The sequence below is a fragment of the Apostichopus japonicus genome, chromosome 16, assembly GCF_037975245.1.
Source record: "Apostichopus japonicus isolate 1M-3 chromosome 16, ASM3797524v1, whole genome shotgun sequence".
NCBI lineage: Eukaryota > Metazoa > Echinodermata > Holothuroidea > Aspidochirotida > Stichopodidae > Apostichopus > Apostichopus japonicus.
This window is the reverse complement of record NC_092576.1, coordinates 38,115,049-38,138,745: the sequence shown is the minus strand read 5'-3', so window position 1 is coordinate 38,138,745 and position 23,697 is coordinate 38,115,049. Positions and strand designations below refer to the sequence as shown.

General features: G+C 37.8%; 3 protein-coding genes across 3 annotated transcripts in view; 1 reads left to right on the top strand and 2 right to left on the bottom strand.

The window, feature by feature from the left end:
- On the bottom strand, positions 1-6,765 carry LOC139982531 (uncharacterized). The gene is made up of 4 exons (XM_071995424.1): positions 6,743-6,765; positions 2,350-2,442; positions 1,478-1,612; positions 1-772 (listed from the first exon to the last, which is right to left on the bottom strand). The coding sequence occupies exons 1-4, from the start codon at positions 6,763-6,765 to the stop codon at positions 16-18; spliced, it is 1,008 nt and encodes a 335-aa protein (XP_071851525.1). The 3' UTR covers positions 1-15.
- Positions 1-23,697, top strand: part of LOC139982309 (uncharacterized) — a 540,410-nt gene that overhangs the window by 166,868 nt on the left and 349,845 nt on the right. The window lies entirely within an intron of this gene.
- On the bottom strand, positions 11,393-23,686 carry LOC139982530 (uncharacterized). Its single transcript, XM_071995423.1, has 5 exons — positions 22,512-23,686; positions 16,596-16,807; positions 14,871-14,947; positions 12,154-12,209; positions 11,393-11,611 (listed from the first exon to the last, which is right to left on the bottom strand). Exons 1-5 carry the CDS (start codon positions 22,977-22,979, stop codon positions 11,393-11,395), a joined length of 1,032 nt encoding a protein of 343 aa, XP_071851524.1. The 5' UTR covers positions 22,980-23,686.

The following is a 23,697-nucleotide window of genomic DNA, read 5'->3' as shown; positions in this document are numbered from 1 at the left end:
TAAGCCGACCCCAAATTACCTTTGAAAATATTGCTCTAATGTGGGTGGCTCCAATTCAAAAAATGTTGATGTTGAGTTACCATATAAGCAAGTATGTGCATTGGTAAGTATGCCTGAAACTATGTACATTTTACCACAGGCTGAAAGTCCCACTTTTTGATTCTTTTTGAAATCTGTTGATTTGAAGAAATTAATCATGTCCCCAAATACCCACTCGACTGAAACTCTCACACTACTCATTGAATGGTTGTACAGCTTTTGGTCATTTGTTAGGTTACCTTTGAAGGGGCCTTGTAAGTGGGCCCTCAATGGATATGCAGGGTCACCATAAATACATAAAGTATTCCCCAGTGTATCATATGACCTATGTTCCAATTCAGTCAAGAGGCCAGACTCTCGCAAGAGGAAACAATCATGTCGCCTTCCCTCTATAGGCCCAAAAAGATTGGCAACTAGACCATTGGCAGCTGTAACAGATTGGTACTTCAATGCATGTACCCTCTTGTGACCATTGTAACATAACCTCTGGTACTCTTTCGGTCTGCAAATTGGACGGACTGTACCATCTACAAACCCCCAACAGTTTTTCAGTGCGGCTCCTTTGGCATGAATGGCTGATGCATATCTCATAAGATGTTCTGAGGAGAGCCAGAACCTGTTCAAAGTTTCCACAAGATATGAATGTTCGCTGTACACAAAGTTAATCATGTGTGTGGAAATTGTGCAGAGCTGTGGTACATCTCTGGCAAAAGTCTTCACCATATCCCCATACCTGCCAGAGAAGAGATAAAATACTAAAGAAATTGCGGGTCACTACAAATGAGAAAGGTGGAATCTTAGGACACCAATACAGCAAAGAAAAAAACACACATGTCCCTTGTGATTCCATACAATTTTTTTTCACAATTTCTTCATATGACAGACCTGGCAACTAATTTATAGCTCACACCAGCATTCTAGTATGAGCTTTTGTAGTGATGTGTCATCTGTCACTATCAATATCAAAAGTGGTCACAAGCAAACCCTACAACCCATCAACAATTGCAGAACAGTTTTTTTGATAAAAAAGGTCAAGTGGGCTAAAAAAAATTGTGGGTCCTAAACATTTTTTGTGGCCCATAAAAAATTGGTGCCCTTAAAATGTTTGGGCCCTAATATATTTTTGTCCTTAATTTTTGGGGTGCCCTAAAAGGTATGAGCTACTGCACCATTGGTGCTCTAGTTTTTTAATGCCTAATGGTGGTCCTACATTTAAATTTATATATTAAAGGAAAACCATGCATACATCAATGGGTAAAGTACAACAGTGATGACGAAACTTCAGCATAGGCCTACACATAAGTTGAATGTATAGTGTTGACGGTTTAAGATGCCGTCCCATGGCATCCTATTCCTGTCTCATATGCTTGGCAAAAAACGAGACGGCAGCAAGTTCTATTTTAAAGTCTTTGGTAAGGCATAAGTTGAAAATATTTACCTACATGGATATGCAAATCGTGATAGCAAAATGCATATGGCCTCCAATCCTTGGACACGGTATCCATTTGTACATTTGATTCTCTCCGGGATTTGTAGTGCATCTTTCAATCTATAGAGATCATCTTTCTTGAACCTAAAAAGCAAAGATGAATAAAGTTAAGCAATATTTCAATATCAACCCTTTTTTTCCTGACGTAAGGGGTGTATTATTTAAAAACATGGCAGGCTTTGCACTTAATTAGAATCATGGAAATAAAATGATCTAGTGTTTTTCACAGAAGTGGTTACCACATCAGATAAAAGTTCGAATTGAGATTTTTATTACAAGAAAAACCCCTGAAGGTTGCACAAGTGGGACCTGTCAGAATCTCAATTTTGATATTACAATTTACGCTTTCTGTTCCAGTAACCAATAGGAAAACATTGCACGCATCCATACCCACAGTGTAAAGCACACTGCGTCATTACAAAATGGTTCCTAACCCTGCAGTGCGCAGTGATTCCGGCGGCACAAGGCTTAAAACAACTGTCGTATTGCTGGCCTGGTGTAGGACTGACTGCTGAGAAGCCCCCAGCAACTGCAGTCACAGTCAGTGAATCTGATGTCACGTTCGAAGTCTAATGTATGCCCATTAGCCTATATTTTTATTTGTAGGCCTAGGGTACATCTGTGTGTCGATTAGGAGGTAATCCAGCCTGTCTTTAAACAAGACTGGGTTTATTAATATTACGGTATGTTTTATAAACCTCCATAACAGTATATATGGAGTTAGTCTATGCCTATGTGCAACTTAATCATCGGAAATTAGGTCTATTCCTAAGTCTATATAATACTAAACGTTAATGCATAGCCTAAGTTGCGTCACTAACCTGAAGTATGCGTTGCATTCATCATCGTTATAATCTTCCAAATCGAAGGGGTCGTAACGAAGACGTACACTGTCAGTTAACTTCCCCGTTGCACTACTCCGCGTCGTGCAATCTAAAGCTCCTTACTATCTAAGCGGAGCGCGACCATTGGTTCGCGCGTAGCGTAAGATTTTTTTGGGCAAATATACCTCCCAGATCGCCGGAAATAACACTTCCCAGACCTAATGATGCTCCTAAACCTCCTTAAGTTTTAGATCTCATGGCTTAGAAATTTAGATTGGAGAAATACATGGGCGTCTGCAGAAAGAAAATCAGGGGACAAATAATCCAAGTAGACTTTTGTTATACGATGGGTCTGGGGTCCTCTCCCAGAAAACAAATATAGACTGCCGCAAATGCGATTTCCGTCCTATATTTAACAACTGTGGATAAAATACAATAAAAAGAGAACTGCTGCATGTCATTTGCACAATGCTGGATCAAACTGCACCAAAGTTCAATACAGGGGAACTTGAACTGCAGCTATTGGTCAAGACAAATTGGTGGGGACACGGTATATCATGTCCCCACTACTGAAAAAGTTGGTGGGGACGCGTCCCGCTGTCCTCACCAGGATCTGCGCCCATGGTTTGGAGGCTGTTTATCGTGGAACGCCATTTTCATGCTCACTGATATGATGTAATATCTGCTGTTTGCTTTACAAATTCGAATAATTTTGTCACTGTTCCTCTTTCTCTTCCCGTTTTCTTGCCGTATTTTCTACTCCATCCTTTTCTCCTTTTCTCTCTTCCTTCTTTTTCTTTTCCTTCCTTCACCTCGTTGAAGTTGGCAAGTGTATACAGTTCCAAAGCTACTCAACAGCAACAAAACGTTATTTTGTGTATGTCTGTTGTGGGGTGAAGTTAGCGCTATGAGCTACAAGTTCCAATTCGCAAGGTGGGGGAAAGGGACTAGAAATAATGTGTGGGTCAATTCTAACTCGGTGTTTGGTCGTTAATTGTTGATGTAGCCTACCAGGTAAAAGGCTGAAATGACTTTAACAATTTCAAATTTAATAATTTAATTTATTATGCCATTTTGAGCACATAACATGGAGGCTATAACAGAACATTACTGGCAAAAACTAGGGGGGTTGATTGTGTGGGCCAACCCCCCTCTTCAAAAAGTGGGGGGTTAAAACCCCCCCCCAACCCCCCCTGTTTCTCCGCCACTGTCGATGATCCATATCAATTAAAGAACCCTATTGTTTTGGTGAAGGTCAATACAGCCCAAACTGTGAAACCTACAACATAGGCGTACGGGATCATTTCAGTTTGGGGGGGCAGAACTTTTTGTGCCCGAAAGTTCCCGTGACACTATCTAAGCGGAGCGCCACCATCGGTTGGCGCGTAGCGTACAAGAAAAATTTTGGCAAACAATGCCTCTCAGATTGCCGGAAACGGCACTTCTGAGGCCTTGCAAGTTGCATCCTAAACATTCTTTATTTTATAATCTCACGTTTTAGAAATTTACACTTCCCCAAAAATTTGGTAAATTAGAAGAAGAAAAAATGGTAACATCATTTTGAAGGGAAAAAATGGGACAGTATATTTTTTAAGCTCCTATTTAGTTACCTTATTTATTATTTTAACACAGTACTCAGCTACCTCCAGAAAAACATACATTGTTCAACGAAACGTAGGCGGGATAATGTCGTTGTGTCGGGTGAGACTGCAATTTGTCTCACAAAAATTATAAAATGTAACAAAGAATATGATAAACCTGTACTTTTAGGCTTGTAGGCACTCCCGCCCCCCCCCCACCATCCATGAAAAAGAAAATGTTTCTTATATACATTCATGTTGGGTATGTCCAGGTCACGGGCGGCGGAAGCACTTTTAATCTGGGGGGGGGGGGCACCGACATCAAAGGGCACTTTGCAGAAATTCGATTGGACTGATGCAGCCTTATATTTAGTACCTTTTATAACTCTTATTGTATTATCTTATTTGTGTATACACATCACTCCATCAACGCCACCCCCCCCCCGCCCTAAAGGAAAATATGCATACTAACACTGCAATATCCAATGCGCAAATTGGGAAACAAAGAACAAGTTTTCTTTTGAGACAAAATGAGGTGAAATCATGCTAGTTGCTAATGTAGGAATCTTCCGAATTAGAGTTTATTTCTTGTTAATATCTTAACAATTTTTTTCCATTCGAAATAGCTTTGAGTTTGACCCACAGAGATTCATTAAAAGTCAGGGGCGTAGCCAGGATTTGCAAAGTTGTATGCACGACTATCTGAGCGGAGCGCCACCATCAGTTGGCGCGGAGCGTAAAAGAAAATTGTTGGTTTTACAAACCCCTCAGATGGCCGGAAACGGACTTCCCGAGTGTTCATTCTGGTTCCCTGGCCTCTTGCTAACTTGAGACACCTCAATTTTTATGTAGAAAAAGGGCACATTTTTAACCTGAGGAAAAGTGGGGGGGGGAGGCACGTGCCCCCCCCCCCCCGGTTCCGCCGCCCTTGGATGGGACTCACTATTGTTTATAGTCTTTTTCCGATTTAAAATGTCTCGTAGTTAAAATGGCAAGCGAATGTGGCCAAAGAACACTTATATTAATAGAGGGCGCTCTTGTTGGCTTACATTTAGAGTTTATTTATGTTCTACTTACATTCAGAGCCATGTATACATCTTTGTTTGCATTAATGTAAAATACATAACCTGTCATTTTTCAAAGCTCGAAGCCTTAACGTGTTGAGATGTTTCATCCTATCAGACCAACCTATGAGAGGTTATTGAGCCCCCCCCCCCCCCACTCCCCTTGGCAGTAGTATACTGCATGATGTTGGTGCGAAGAAGAGTTTTGCCTGACCATTGCCTTTTCCAAACTTAAATGATCGGGCTGTTGTTTAGCATTAGGAGTGCTGTTATAGGTGCAACTTTCCGAGATTTCCCTACAAAAACACTTGGGTATATGGGGGAGGGAGCAGAGTGGAAATGTTATACATAAATCAGCCTCCCTAGAGAGATAGTCATGGTGGGGGGGGGGGGGGAGACACACCCAAAATGATCAATATGTACGTTTTCTTTACCTTCACAAAAAAAGTAAAGTACAACTTCTTCTTCATAACACATAGTCTTCGACTTTCCTTGTTTCATGCCGTGGCATCAATCCCTTTAATCCAATTTAACACTGCAGTTCGAATTGTAGCAGACTGAATTGTTTGTCACCTTATCTGAATATTCAATGTGACAGCATTATGGTCTGCTAGTGACCGTGTCCAAAGAATGCAATAGCTTTGTGACATAGTTGTTACAACATCAAATGATGTTATAGCATCACAGGCAATTGGGTTCATCTAATAATTTTAAATTATTTTTTGCTCGAGAGCACCATGACAAGATTTCTGTCCCTTCCGTAATAATAACAATGTCAGGAATGGGGATTTTCATTCATCTGTCAATAATAGTTAATGAAATAAACAATAAAATACCATTATCAATTGCGACTTGAGTTTATTGAAATCACCAAGTACAGTCCTCTTGTTGCAATGTCACCAGATGTCACTAGAATAACAAAACAAATCGCTGCTTTTCCCAGCAACTAGATCGTAAGTAGAAATAAGCACATACTTATTTACATATGAAACACAACCAGCTATGGTATTTCCAAGATACGTTTGGCATAGCAAGGTACTGTCAACCAGAATGAAAACATTTCATGGTTCCTGCTGCTGCTCATTGAGTAACAGGGAACACTCCAAGTATTTAATGATGAAGCAAGATCAATAATTGCCTTACAAAGCCACACCTCCTCATAAATACACACGTTATCCATTATAACACACATCGCCATGTGTAAGCTACCTATCAATAACACACTCACCTTCGATGAAACTGTGACTTATGGTTGTCTACTGTAGGTTTAACCCTGTGACCTCATTAATATTCATGATATGAGCACCAAAATCAATATTTTTGTCAACTAGTTATGGACCACCCACCCACCAAATATAGCACTGATCAATCATAGCCCTTGTTGAGTTATCGTGTATACAAACTTAAGTGTCACACACATACACATATACACACAGACACACCGACCTGACTACAAAGCTTTCAGCAAGAAACCAAAACTACAAAATGCCATACACAAAATGCACATAATTTAAGTTTGCTCTTGTGTTTGATCCAGGCACAATGCAACATGATATTTCTTGTTAATTAAACAAAGAGGTAATTGCATACTTCCTTGACAGCAAGGAAATGTTAATTGACTCTCAAGACTGACTGAAACCACAGAATGTTTAACATACAATGGGTGGGTTCATTTGCTGCAATGTTCAGAAAATAACATTATATGAACCCTGCTGAAGGATAACTATTTCATGCCACAACAAATACCTTTCCACAGTGAAAAGAACCATTTTAGACTAAATAGATCTGTCAATAAATGAACAGAACATATGTCACCTGTGATTTGCAAAGGGCATATTTCTATAGCGTTTTAATGTTAAAATTTGTTATTTATTTTAACGTTGTTTAATTATGATAGTAACATGAGCAAATACTGTATACCTACAAACCTTTTCTGCCACACCCCTTTTTTTATCATCATTGAACAACCATTCCAATTGTTATTCTGCTTGCATACAGTGCTTTCTCAATTGACTTGAATTGTGATCAATAATAACATTGAGTTGCTTTTTATAGTTATTGGGATCATTTGCTTGATCCTATGAAGTTTTACAGTACCTAAAGGAGTAAACATATTTAGAATGCCTGCAAAGGTAAAATACTAACTGTATCCAAGGACAGTATTTAACTTATCACAATATGAGGTTAATTGCATTATACCATACTGCAGCTTTAAACAACTACATACACATAAACCTGCAAGACCAAGAAATATGCCTCCTCCCAATCCATTGCCTTCTCAGGTATGCATAGTATTCCTTTAATATTAGCAATCATGGCTGGTGAAAGACATATAAATTGATAAAACTAAATTATAATTTTCAGTTGGAATGTCCAGCCAAATCAGTCTCCATGTGATTACTGTCATGTCTTTCTGCTACTACTTGCACTTATGAAACTTTCTCTATGAGGCTTCTTATGCCCTTCAGCATGTCTCTTGACATAAATAGAATGAAAAGATAAAAATTTTCAACACAATATGCATGAAAATATGAGTGTGATGTCGGGTATTTTGTGTGAAGTATTTGCCAGTGTTGCACACTTTTGGCAAAAGTTTTGCTCACTGCCATAGGTGAAATTATTGAATTTCTTCTCATACAATGTCTGAAAATTTTGCCAACAGATGATTGGATGAACACCAGCCCAGTGACTAAACTAAACTGAGAGGATGAACATTTTAAGTTGCCACAGAAATGCTTGTGGTTGCAATTGTGACCTTGCAGAGGAAATTGCATCCAACTTTCACAAAAATCCATCACAAAAAGAGTTTCCAGAGCACTTAAACAACCATAGATACATGTAATACAGCTAATCCATTAGAATCACACTAAAGTTGTGAAATTTTAACCCTTAATTTACATAGCTTTTTTAATACTACTGATAAGTTACCGCTGTAAACTGGTCATATACAGTATACAAAAAGATTGAGTGATTTGCAAACCCTGAAACTGGCATGTTGTATGATATGCTGCAGGTTTCCTGTAAACAAGGCTCTACTTGATTCATAAATAAATACTCGACCACATCATGTGTCAAGGTGAAAGAAAAAGACATAATTTTATAGAATTCCTAAATACAAACTGTAAATGATGACATCCTAGGCTGCTAGCACAGATACATGTATGGTGAACAAACTTACCACCTTGATCTATTACATGTTAATACGATAGGAAGCTAATTGTATTTTGCCAATTTTGAGCTGTCTACATAAACTTAATAGTTCAATCTTTTGTCAAGCAATCCCACTTGCCTCAAACACAAGACTGCAGGGTTTAAAGTTGGTAAAGGATGGCTAAGCCAAAGGCTGTCATACAGTTGCAGTGCTATGAGGGGTTTTCACAAAGCCCATTCAGTAGTTACTTCAAAAAGGTACTGTAGAAAGATGAATAACAGATGGATAACAGCTAGATAGATTGACAGAGTGAAGATGCTGAGTCACAATATATCAAGTGGCATAGCTGGTTCGAGCTAAAAGTTACATTCCAATATGGGAGAGTCTTTCAAATATCCAGTTGCTCAGACTTACCCCAGTATTTTATATACACTGTGCTTGCTCTCCATTAACCAGGTGCCACTCCATTAAACTATGGAAGAACAACATTTTGCTCCAGAGTCTTCGTTCATAGGAGGCATCCATCATGGACATACTGTTATTTATCATGATGGCAACTTCCATAGACCAGTCATGGAACCATGCAAAATATTTTATGTGTCTTTGAGTGCAGCTTTACTTTCCTTTCCAATGTTTTTGGTTGTGCTTCTACTGCCAGCACTATCCTTTTTTATCAGCATGTTAACGATCATTGACATCTACTGCCAGGGTGTGTTGTCAGTAAACCATCTTTTGAAACTAAGGCCAAATTGGATAGTCAATGCTTTTAAATGACATATGAAGTTCTCTTGGATCTCATGCTGATCACCTGTCACAATTTTATTCAAATAGCTTAACACCCTGTCCAAACAAGGATCTCAATCACTGCAGTTTACAAGGTCATTACAAACTAAGGGCTTCCAATTCCATCCACAAAAGTCCATGAAATACGTACAGTATAGCCAGGCTATAGTGCTGAATAACATGTGGAGTGAGTACTTGGTAATAATATATTTATCAAAATTGCAGACAATACGTTGCACATTGTTATACGGTGTACATAGGACAAACAATGGGGCATTAGACATATTGTGAATCACCTCTGGGTCAGCATGACGCCCCTCCCCCTTGGATTCACCAGTACAAAACTAAGTATTGATTCCTAACATGCAGTTCCGCCTATAATAGTAGTATATAGTATTACTACTAGTAGCATACTACTACTAGTAGTAGTAGTAGAACTAGTTTATACTATGCCTACTACTAGTAATAGGTAGGCTATATCGAAATTCGGACTTCTTCATCAATTCCAAAGCGCCCGAATCGACCGCTCGCCATTTCTTCATTTCTATGATCCTTCAACTTAACTATACACGCTTGAAGTCGGGCTCGAAGTCGCCATTCTTCTCGTCTACGCTTTGCACTTTGTTTACATCTATGGGCGCAGACATCTTGATTAGGGGTGCTTGGCAGCGATTGGCTGAAACCCCAGACCTTCTCTAAGATCTATTTTGATTGGTGCTAACATACTGTGACACCGTCACCCTACTCGTCTCATCTATTGTGTCCCTCGTTTTCATCAATTGCCACCTGTTTTAAAAGTTTGATTTTGGCTTCCTCTTATTATGCGCATCTCTTTTAAGATTCTTCTGATGACCTTTAAAATTATACACGGACACGCTCCCGTCTATCTGTCAGAACTGTTTCACCCTTACACACCGACCAGTACGATTAGGTCATCCAGCCAGTCCTTTCTCGCCGTCCCCACGGGATACTTTCTTACAATAATTTAGGCAACGTTCTTATTATTACGCCTCTGCTTCTCTCTGGACTGTCCTCCTGGCTAACATTCGCCCTAAACGACAATTTGAACTCTTTAAAATTTATCTTAAAAACTCACTTACTTGTTAATGCTCTTTTTTTTTATTGTTCTTTCTTTAGCCCTTAGAGGCTTTTGTATTTTGCGCTGTATAAATTCCTATCATAACTTCTCGTGAGCATAAACAATTGAAGAACGGCACTCTTGTGGATTTTGGGTCGAACCCAAGAAAGTAAGCATTATGAATAGTAACTATATGAGTAGTATATCTGCTACATTATATATGTAAACAAAGCTCAACAAGTGTCATTAATTGTAATACAACATACAATTTTCCAGCTATATAATGGTATCATGATTAATACTTAGTCACAATATTGTTAAGGGTAGGATTATTGATTTAATGCCATCAATCAGAATGGGTTTATTTGCATCTATATACATGAACACAGAATAAAATAAAACTGTCAGCAAACTACAGGGGGTTGAATCCTTAGGTTGGCGTCCTGACCTAGTACGAATCGGCAGAAAGAGACTTTGGATGCACCGCCTTCGCACGATTCAACCTCATGGGCTCAACATTCAGGAAGGACATGACTAACATGTCTTCTGTCCTCCTCCTTCTCCCCTTGTACCCCCCCCCCCCATTCATCACTCCTCTTCTTATAGCTGTATTCCACCATTTCTTCTTCACACCTTCTGTCTTTGTCCTTCTCTAGTTTACTCCCTACCAATTCCTTCTCAATTCCCTCCCAGTCATCTCTTTTTTCAATCCACTGTTTATCTCTTACCTCTCCTCTTCCCCTGTTAGTTTCTTTCTTTCTTCTCCCGAGCCCTTGTCTACTAATCCCCTCACATATATCTATTTGTGTTCACCATGATCATTAGCCTTACCTCTTATTCTGTGCGTGTTTGTGTCCCTTTTGTTACTGTTACTTGTCATTTAGCCTTTGAAGAAGATCCTGCTAGGATCGAAACGTCAGGCCAACTTACTTTTACACATATATGTACATGCTCCAACCTAAACTACTCTGATGCAATTTGACAAATTAATGTGAAACCTATAACTTTCACTCAATCTATGGATAAGACAAATATGCAATTTGACTTTTTTGGGACTCTAGCTAATTCAAAGAGTCGGCATATGTGTACCCCTGTGTGGATATGTTTCTGATTATTGAATCGTCGCATCACACAAGTATCCTTTCAAACCGTTTAATATGAAAACAAGTTATATAAATGTAATATGAGGGCGCCCTTCATCTGGCTCACTTATTTAGAGGATCTGTGAAACTACTCTAAATTTACAGTCAGTCACTTAATTGGGTGATAAGTACTACCTCCGACGAATTATGATTACTCGTACGTATAATAAAAAACGTGCAAGTCTGATATAATTGTTGAATGCGGTAGATCAGCGCTTTATGATCAAAGGTAACGTTTTTAATTATGTATTCTTCCTCACACTAAGGTGGTCAGGGAAATATTTTGTAATATTATATCCTGCAAGTTCCGTACTCACGTGACCCATTGACTGTGAACTTACGTTATGACTGGACGCTTTCAGTAGGAGCTCTACGGCTGACCTATGTACTGACACACTGTCTTCGTAATTGATGACTACATCTTGTGAGCACAACTCTGTAATAATCTGGACGTCATCAGCCTGTTAAACAAGATAAACATTGTATTAGCAATAACATTTGATAAATGATAAGGTATAGAATAATAATTATTTATGAAAAGTATATATGTGATCAAGTCCCACTTTACTAGTCCTTACAATACTAACAATGAGGATTCATGTAGTGTGTTATGAGGCACGATGGTTGTAACATGTATGGGCGCACTATACTGTACATACATAACTTGTGTAAGGACCTAACTCATGAAATCCGATAAGTCAAAACACTATCATGCCTTATATAGGCATGTGACCAGTCGTCTTGTACGGGATGAATAAATTAGTGCAAGTAAAAACGATTGATATTTATTCATACGTATAACTTTCCATGATAGACCTTAGAGAAAAAAACGCAGAAAGGTTATACATAAAAGTTTAAGGAAAGAATAAACAGCAGGATACTCCTTATGTTTTAACTCCCCCGTTCACAGACCCCCTCCCCTCCCATCCACATGCACACAAAAACACGCAAACACGACACATCCAAGCAAATTGAATTCAAACAGAACAAAAGTTCAACCAACCTTCTTCCATTTACCGGATTGGAGATCAAGATGACAGGCATTACTCGGCCACAAAACTGAAAAACAGAATAAAAATGAAATCAACAAAGTATATATATTAACATAACCACAGCTATGTATTTATGAGTCTCAATAAATTGAAACTAAGCTACCATTTTTTTATATAGATATATGATATAAAAAACCTTTTTTACCTGCATGATTTTCATTTAGGATCACACTGGCCTATCATCACTGCGACATTCGCCGACCATTCCCTCACATGAATGAGCTAAACTTATCTTGCATTTTAACGACATGGTATTGATTCAAATATTCTAAATAAAATATTATGTATCAGCATTGTTACAATAAAGCAGAACAATAAGTAACAAATATCAAAATGAAACAAAGCATCACGGTACATGCTGAAAGGCGGTAAACATGTATTTACTATTAAATACTTTTCAACCTTGGAAGGATTTTTCTGTTTAATTATATATGATCCCCGCAGCACAATAGAGTAGTTTAATACCATTGTGGTATAACAAGTGATTGTTAAATTACACAGTCTGTACTGTAACCAGTATACCTTGTATTGTAACATATTGTAGTGTAAGACCCCGGTAACACGTACATTTTTTCGGACATAACGATGTTCCGACCATGGTCCGACCATGGCACAGTTTGCATGTGACCGCTCTCTACTATGGTCTGACGATCGTCGGACCATCTTCCACTAAAGATGGTAATTAGCATCGTCAGCCCCGAATTAACCATGGTCCGACCATCATTAGCAGGAAGAACCATGCGTGTGACCGTAATTGCGTTGTCCGAATATATTCATGTTAGCGTAAACACTGACCTCTGCCGGAAATCCCCGATTTCAATCCCTTGACATAGCGACGCGTGCCTAGATACATACGATGCCAACAACACAGACCCGCACTGCACTGCATACAGTACACTGTACATACACGAGTACGGTTTCTACCACAAAACAACACAACAGTCAACACTCAAGACAATTCGACAAGACAGATCGCAATGGCGGCCACTACTCGCGGTAAAATCTGGGAGGAACAAGAAGTCCTGACACTAATTGATTATTTTTGGGGGAAGAAGATACAGAGTATGGTGGACAACACCGTCAGGAATAAGGTGTTTAGTAAGTGTTCGGATATGATAGCGAGAGAGGGATACAAACAGACGCATACGGAGATATGGACCAAAGTCAGCAATTTAAACAGCTGGTACAAGCGACATACGGTGTCAATAGGAATCAATGAAAGCGCTACGGCAAATTGAGCTTCCATCGCCATCAACTACTACTTACAACAACAAAAACGCGAAACATGGTCAAATCCGTGACCCTTGACCGACCCAACGCAACTGCGCATGATAGCTTTGCAAACGCATAATCAACTCAATGACGCATGTGTCTGCGAATGACGATCGTCCGAATATAGTACAAAGTCATGTCAGTACTGTATGGTAGGCCATACGGGACATAATTGCTGATATAATGTCCATACGAATTAAAATTATTACCGGTATTAATTCTATTTAATACCGGCATTAATTCTCAGCCAATCACAATGTAGCTTCATATGCCAGTATTAAATAGACTTAATACGGGCATTTAATCATGCTCTAAGCTAGTTTTAATCCCTCTTGCTGTAGCGTGAAAGCAGCGCTGTTATTTCTGCTCTGGGAACAGGGGTGGGAGCCGGAGGCCTCTGGGGACACGTGCCCCCCCCCCATTTTTTTTCTCCAAAATAGCAAATGTGCCCTACTGGCAAGCATACTTGAACACATCATGTATATTTAAGTGATATGGCCGGTGTGTATCGGTTTATAGCATAGCGAGTGGTGGTTGTGGAATGAGATACAGTAGTGCCTCTCTGATTGTTTGCCACCCCCCCCCCCACTACAGACAAAGTACCATACCTGCGTGATTCGTCGAGAAGCGAACGATACTTGTAGGTCATTGACAAATGTTGACTCCCAATCCCACACAATCCGATATTTTACCAGTTCGCAATGCTTTGAACAGGTTTGTTAATCTTCGAAGAGCATTACGCTATGCAAAGCTTGGAAGACTCCTGAATGAAGACGAGTACAATGTCGCATCAGTGTCTCTGGATGAACTAACGGGGGCAGTTTCACGCCCGGCACAATAGCTGGAAACTTGTTAATAACATTGCATATTACACGTAGCCCAACTAAAGTTGCAGTGCCAACTAAACAAATAATGTCTATTTAATGCCCGTATTAATTATATTTAATGCCCGTATTAATTCTATTTAATGCCTGTATTAATTATATTTAATACCTGTATTAATTATATTTTATACCCGTATTAATTATATTTAATGCCTGTATTAATTATATTTAATACCCGTATTAATTATATTTTATACCCGTATTAATTATATTTAATGCCCTTATTAATTCTATTTAATACCGGCATATGAAGCTGCATGGTGATTGGCTGATAATTAATGCCGGTATTAAACAGAATTAATAGCGGTAATAATTTTAATTCGTATGGACATTAAATCAGCAATTATGTCCCGTGTTGCCTACCATATACGTGTTACCGCTACCGTAGTTAGTTTAATATAGTCGGACTATAGTTAAGAAACGATGGTCGGAAGATGCAATTTTATACGTGTGACCGTGTTTGTCATACCTTTTTTCATACCGTCATACCATTTGTCCACACATAGTCATACCTTGTACATTCTTTCTTCTTAATTCTTCTGGGATTTTCTCTGGTCTGATAGATGCAGGTAGTTTGCAGTTAAGAAACCTGTGGTATAAAAATAGATATATCAAATGATCGTGTGTTTCTCTTAAAATACTAACAACCAGCTGACCTTATTATAGCCAGGTTACTTAATAATAAACAGATAATACCTCATTAATTGTATGAACAAAATGCAAATATTTGCAATTAAGATAACATAGTTCTATTGAATATACCACCGAATAAAATTCAAGTTTTAAATTACTTTAGTTAAATGCTTGCACGCAATGGCACCTTCTTACCTGTCTGAGTTGATCACACCTCGAGTACCCAAACGCACCATTCGCCCTAAGCCTATTACTCTCGTTCTACGCAACACAGATAAAAAGAAGTACTATGGCCCGCAGCTTTTCTGTCGCTGCACCTGATCTATGGAACGGGCTTCCTACCGAAATTCCCATAACCACAAACTTCACCTACTTTAAATCACGCCTACAAACTCATCTCTTTCAATTATAATCTTACCAACACGCACGTTGTCTATATTGCACAATGTTCATTGTATTCTTTATATATGACCTGTCAATCACATTGTAATGCGTCACGTGGTTGAACACCTGTACAGCTAAAGTACGTATTCTCTTACATCTCTTAGTTACCGTGAATACATCAAACAAATGTAACGCTGAAGGTCACCTTGACAATCGGTAAACCTGAACATCTGTTTAACTACAATGGCAATGCTAGCCAAGTACAAACAATATAGTTTTCTTTCATTTAATTATTTAAAACCAATAAAATCGTCTTGTTTAATTGTTCATGTTTTTCTTCATACATATTTTTATACTCAACAGGACTCTTTCTTAGGTCATAAATTACTACAAAATCATTATTCCGATGTTTAGAGTTTCTTTGGCTTTTGATTATAACTATACATCAAGGAACAACACAAGAAGTTTTACTATTGAAACCAACATTGTGTGCAAGATTTACGTAAGGACTCACTCACTGTCTGTTGGCAACCAACTAGTAATTAGCAATGGTTACATTCTTGGAGTCATAATATATCGTTGAAAAGTTCTTTGAATTATTTACAGTAAATTGTTTTTAAGGATTTTTTCTCCTGTAATTTCCTCTAAACGTTGTTGGGAAATGAAATGTCTAAAATGTGTAAAGAAAAAAAAAACGATTGTCAATATTTCTCTTATTTTCACCTATATTTGGCATAATTTACGCCTTGATTTGAATTGAAAATAGGCGGCGTGGTTTGTCATAATATATACCGCGATATCTGTTTGACGAATTTACTGCACTCCACTCATACGTATCTCTTTTCTACAAATACACTGAAATCAGCCTTGCTTACACAACATTTTGCAAAAATCCAAGCATTGTTACACAAGGACAATCTCGTATCGCAACAGTCTTACTGGAAGTTCAACCCCCCCCCCCGGGCCACGATACAAAATATTCACAAAATAAAGCTTTATAAACAAGCTTATCTTATTGATTGCATTTAGATGACCTTAAACTTCCAATTTACCCCTCTCAACCAACCTGTTCCTGTATGACGGCATCTTTGATGCCATTTGTTGTCTATTACCTTTTGTCGGTTCCTACAGGATTAAATTATTGAAAAGTCTATTAAATCTTTCATAATTATCCCACACTTTCTTCTACTCATATTCATTTTATCTTGTATGTTACTCACCAAAGTTTGCTGAATTTCTTAGACGGCAGTACATAGTTCAATAACCCTACAATATCTTCCTCAGTAAGTACTGGTTTGTATGGAGTGCCTGCATTCACCAATAACTTCTCCAGTGATGAGAGGCTTGGTAGAGCAATACCAGACCGGAGGATGATGGTATTGTTGTCAACCTTACTGAAGGACCACTTCAGCCTTAGATCAGATATTGGTATCTGAAGAAAGATTAATACAATAATAAACTGTAATTTAGCTGCATGACCTAATTGACAGTAAATATTATTGAACGTAGTTACCGCTATTAACTGAATAATATTCATAGAAGTGCAAACGAAAGCAATAATAATGCCCCTTGTCCCTCTCCCATGAAAACCATACAAAAAACCTGCAAAATAACAATTAATAAATGTAAATAAAATGAAAAAAAGAATATATCCAACTAACTATGGTACGTAGATACCACAAGTTCGTAGAAAAGTCAAGTATGATTTAGACTGCCCATAAAAACTAAAGGAATAGCTTCCAGTATTAATGTATACAAGTGATTGCAGATCTCGACTTAAGTCATTTAGGCTAAGCTATTGTCAAAGTCTGCTCTTCAACAACCACCCCCCCCCCCCTCCAAACTCCTAACAGACTTACTCGACAGAATAACACATATGCCTGCTTTAATTTGTCGTCATCATAGCTTGGTCTTCAAGCACAAACGTATAGGCTATGTACCATATAAAATAACATGCCAAGAAGTAAATAAGAAGATCGTTAAAATTAAATAATGTATTTGTGAAAATTAAACTATTTCTGCGTCACGTCTGTACACTCATCGATCATCACATTTGTATAAGTGCGGTTGATAACGCTTCAACCTTCATACAGTAACGGTAAGAACTAACTTTCCCTCCCGACACATACAGAGTAAACACGACCGACACACGCCGGTGTATACCGCTAATAGGTAACGTCACGTAAACGCTATGTCATATAATGATTGTGCAACACATTCCACGCCTATGAATTTTTCTATGCAATGTTTGTTGTAGGCTAAATCTTTGTCGTGTCTACTATAGAGCAGTAGTTTAGCTAGGCCTATTGTACATTACGATACAGCATTATCAACCCTACCCCCTCCTCTCCCCCAAACAAACTCTACATAACAAACAAACAATAACTGTCACAGCTGGGAGATATCTATACCTGATAATATAACCCATTCGCTACACCTTACTGCTGACATTAATGGTTTATAAAATGTAAACAGTCGTTTGTTTGAATTATCTCATATCTTTCTGAGTGTACGAACCCACACTCATCTGTAACAGTCTTGCATGAGAAAATCGTAATAGATAATAGTGTGTTGATATTACATGATAGTTGCAAACATTTAATTTTCTATTATTTTTTCCCCGTTCTCGTTCCCTTCTCTGTACACTCATCGATCATGACATTAGCATCAACACGGTTAATCAGGCCTCAACCTACATACAGTAATTGCAAGAACGAACTTTTGTTCCCGACACAAGCAGAGTAAATACAACCGACATACGCCCGTATGAGCCGCTTACAAGCTATACCATCATGTAAACTCTAATCAGACGCTAGTTTATATTTTCATATTTTGTTTCTATCACTGTAAAATAAATTACATGCATATGATATTCTCTCAAAAATGTTTGTTGTAGGCTCATTCTTTGCAGTGTCTAAAGTAGTAGCATATTGTGCAGCTGCAAATGTTACAATGTTACAGCTTCATAACTGCTACAGTCAATATCTTTACTAAAAGTGAGCGACATGAACCCAATCCATGTATCACTAGTCACTACCACTCTCAGTGTGACCTCACGACCCAATACATTACCACTACCAGTACAGGGCTAACTCGGCTATCGGAATGTTTGATTGGATTAGGGCCTAGTGATTTGTTACCCCCTATACGTACGGATTAGTGTCGAATTAATAACTATTATAAAAAAAAAACAGTTACATTCCTTAACACAAGCCATTTAAATTAGCCTACAGCCATGTATTACGGTGAGAGGTAAAGTCCTAGCCTATCTTGACAGAAATAAGCAAACCTGTTACTATTACTAGGTCTAGGCCTAACCATTCAGAATTCGTCTACACAATTTGCAGTACTATAATTAAACTTACCTTTAAAGCAAGATTGTTTTAGTACGATTATATCCTAAAGCGGTGATCAACGTATAGGCCTATGCCTAGTAGACTTGACATATATCCTAATTGCGTATACATTCCAAATAAAAGCTTCGTTTTCAAAACAGCCAAAACACCGTTATATTGTAATAGTCGATGCGCCTGCATTGACGCGGCAGGCTGAATAGGCCTCGCCTCAACGAGGTAAATGAATCTGGAGAAACTATCACACAGTAAATACTCGCGTACGTGCGTACCATGTATGGAGGGTCATGTGATGTGTTCCAGGGTGGTACTAATATACTACTCTCCCTATTACGCATGATGATTTCACCCAACTAGTAGGTAAGAGTGTTTGCGTGCTTAGAGCAGCAGACGACACCCGTTACCTAGCAATAACCGTGCTTGTAGCCTAACGTGATAGCTATATTCCCGTCGAGCAGCATTAGGCTCTGTTCCATGGAGAATTCCGTGGTTGCACTGAACTAAACATTTCCCATTTTTACATTCACTTATAGCGTGTAGTAATAAATAAATAAATAATAATAAATACCATATATTAAAGTGCTGTTATCATGAAATAAAACATGCTCAAGAGCACTGTACAAAAGAACGAATACCTGGAATATAAAATTACCAAACTTCAGAAAACCATAAAGTAATAACAACAGCAATAAAAGTAGAAGTAAAACATGCTCAAGAGCACTGTACAAAAGAACCAAATCTTGGAATAAAAAATTACCAAACATAAGGAAACCTAAAAGTAATAACAACAGCAGTAAAAGTAGAAGTAAAACATGCTTAAGAGCACTGTACAAAAGAACCAAATCCTGGAATATAAAATTACCAAACTTAAGAAAACCTAAAAGTAATAACAACAGCAGTAAAAGTAAAACCTGATAAAAGACAGGGTAATAAACCACAAAAAATAAAATAAAAAATAGAAATATACATAAATATGGGCACAGTAAAGTGAATAAAACAAAGAAAAGTGAATAAGATTAATGCCCATACTCGAGCCTAAAAAGATACGTTTTCAAGTGCTTCTTAAAAGTGTCAATATGTGTGATATTTCTTAAGTGATGGTAGTAATAACGTTAGGCCATATGAGACAAAGCTTGCCCTAGAGCTGTATTAATAAGTAAGATTATGTAGAAAGTCTGCCTTCATTCAAGAGAATAAGGTTGAACGTTAGCATATTAGCACTATTTCTTAGCTATGAAGTACCAGTACCTTCTTATGCCGTTAGTTCTCATGTCCGAACCGACCAATCTTTCACGAAGTCACTAACACTGTTCTCGAACTGCTACAGAGAAATATCAGTATAGTACCACCCTGGAACACATCACATGACCCTCCATACATGGTACGCGCGCACCCAATTGACATGAATCCTCCAGATTCATTTACCTCGTTGCCTCGCCTCATTGAAGGTAGCAGCCACTAAGAGCAGACACTAAGCAGCCACTAGGAGAAAAAGGACAGTAAGACATGACACACAGTACTACAACTGCGGTCGTGTGTGTTGTTCAATTAGTGCATAAATAAGAAAGGTATTATTTTTTCAAAATCGATTTATTTTAGTTATGGAGCCTATTGAGATGTCCGGTTAGCACCACATTAAAGTAAAACAGTTTTTCTTTTAGGTGGTACGTCTCTACTATCGGAAACAAAACCGATTTCTTTACCAAAAGTGGCCTTAAAGTTGTAATCAACCCCGACACGAATATCTCTAAACGCGCTGTATATACGTAATGTGTAATGACCCCCCATTTTTTTTTTTTTTCTTTTAAATATTTTTTTTTTTAGTTATGGAGCCTATTAAGATGTCCGGTTAGCACCACATTCAGAATTATATCACATGAAAGAATTAAAACAGGTAAGAAAAAGTAACAGTCTTATTATTGTCCGCTAATTAAGGCTGCCCTATGTGGCTGCTGGGGATCCACTTTTTTTCCCGTCACAGCGTACCCAGCGCTAGTCACATGTCACAGTGTACAAACATCAGTGGCCAACGGCGTGTAACGTCGATATATACACTATTGTCTGCTGTTAGTGGCTGCTCTTAACTTACAGACTCATATAACAGAAATAGGTCAATCTAACCATGGTAGCAATTGAAGAGAGCAAATACCCTAAAAATTGTGTTTCGTTTACATTAGATTCATGGCATTAATGAAATAGTACCTTTAGTTCTATTTGACATTTAAAGTGCCCTGTTTTTGAGAGTGCCATTTCTGTTATGTAAACTGCTTCAATTTTTTTTAAATATGATTACAGAAACTTCAATGAATAATTGTCCGCTTTAGTGCATCAATAGTTGTTGGGACGTTTTTATGTAGTGTGGTTAGCCACAAATCCCACTGAACCTTGAATGTTGTGCACTCCTACCCCACCCCCATCCCCACCCATTGATGCTTTTTGAATCACTGGAAGGGAGAGGGAAATGGTTGTATCGGAGTAATGTGTGACTTACCATACCAGAAAAGTCTACTTTAACAGTTGTGTTCGTCAATAATGATTTCAGAAAGAAATGTAGTACGTGTTTTGTATACCGCCCTCCTTAAATGACAAGCTAGCTACGTAACACGAATGACTAAGCACATAACCTGTTTACTACAAATTACTTACGATTCGTCCACGGGAGAATACCGAGGTTCACTTATTTATACATTTAGTAAGTTTAATATAGAAATTACAATGAGTAGGAATACAAAAAAAAACTCGGTGAGCATAATACGTAATGGCAACCGTATAACAAAAGTGACAGAAACAAACAAAGGAGACAATACCAATAGGAAACAGAAAAAGAGAAAAGTAAGCAGCCTGTAATTATAAAGAGTTATTATTAAGCAGTCTTTACCAAAGTTTTCGACATTTGATATGAGAGCAGCAGAGTTTTATACTGCAGCAGGTTTATAGCGTGTGTTGTGCTGAGAGGAGATAAACCTATTTGAGGGTACATAGACAGTGTTGCGCTGGAACGAGTACATATTTAGAGTTAGTAGTACAATGAAATTAAAAAAATACATATATGATCGATATAATTGGAAGGGAGTCATGTACTGGTTTAAATATAAAAACAACCACTTGATAGCAATAGATGTCAAAGAAAGTGGGAGTTTTTAAATTGGCAAAGAGCAGTAACGAATGATGATGAAACTGTGTTTATGTAAATTAGACGAATGATTCTTTTCTGTTAGACGAATTAAGGTTAACTCTAATCGTGTTATTAGGGGCCTATCAATTTTCGAAGAATAATATCAGTTTGTTTTTTTCTATTTTATTTTTCTTGGAAAATATAACAAAGTGCGAGTAAATTACACATTTACGGAGACGAAAGAAACAACCTTGCAAAGATATCTGAATGCAGGCAAATGGATTATCATTGAATTGGACGGGTAACATGTAATTCAGTCATAAATTACTTATAGTGAAACAGCAAGCAGATTGCATTATATAACATATATGAGCCGTAATTGCAATTGTACTGTAATATGCTAATAGTGCCAAAAGTGACGAATTGTAAACAACCTATATAATATATTACAAATCATGATAACATTCTATTTATATTTATACTACATTATATTGCAATGGTATTATGCATAAGGGAAACTAATACTACTTTATTATGGTGGGCTTTGTAGTTAGATTGTAGCTGATATCATAGAACTGAGGTATATAAGGAAGTTCGTAAAGAATTAAAGAAAAAGACAATGATAAATCATATTATAGTAACGAATGTGCATACTCGATAATACTTACGTCATGACTTGATGCTATCTGTAGCAGCTGTACGGTAGACCTCTGTAGTAACTTGCTGTCATCTCTATTGATGATAACCTCCTTAGAACATAACTCTGTAACAGTCTTCCTGATCTCCTCAATGTCTCCAGTTTGTTCCAAGATGCAGAGGATTGCAAACTTATCACAATCCTTTTTCTTTTTCAAATGTTCGATGATTTTACTCGCAGCTGAACTGCTAAGCCCACATGCGAATCGAAAGACATACTGGAGGTTAAATGGATCCATCTTACTTAGAATTTGTTCTAGTTCAAACGCATTGTTTGCATTTGCAGTGACAATCGCCAACCTAAACGACGCATACCATTCACAGAATATTTTATGGTAGAATCTTACTTTAGTATTGGTCTTGATGTCCCCGCTGGAAGTTTCTCTCTTTGAATCTTCAAGTATCTCCTCCTCTACTAAAATACCCACACGGAGATACATATCATAAAACTGCTTACCAAGTCTCTCACATAGCTGTTTTTATTCCATGTAATCTGCTGGTTTTCTTTGTTTAGACCCTCAAATGCTACTTTGTCCAGTTCAACGTGATTATTTTCATATTCGATATAGTAGCTAACTACATTGTGGTCAGATGCCTTGTTTCTAGTGTGACTATGGAAACATTTGAACATGTATACGAAAAAGTCTGTTACCGACTTAAATTTCTGGAAGTCGTCTCGTTCATGAGTAATGTGAGCGAAGGTAACAAAGAACAGAGGTACTTGACAAATGTCATCAAGGATTGGGTTTTCTCGCAATCCTCGCTTGATTTTATCAACGGCATTTTCGTTATTTTCACCTGTTATAGCCTTGCGAATATACTGGTCACGTGCTGTTTCGTCAAACCCAATTAATTCCAGTCGTTTCGGTGATGACCTTTTGAAGTCTTTAGGTATAAACCTAGTTGTCAAAGTTACATCAATTGTTTCAAACAATTTGGATTTAATGATGCGCCAGATATCACTTCGATTACTTTTTTCTCTATTTGGATATTCGTCAAAGCCGTCCAGAATTAGTTTCACTGTAGTGCATCGTTGAAGAATATCTTTAATGTCTTTGGAATTCAAGCGAAACTCACTCGGCAATAATATCACTTTGATAGCTTTATATATTGATCTTACATTACCCAACTGCCTAAGTTTCAGAAGAATCAAATACA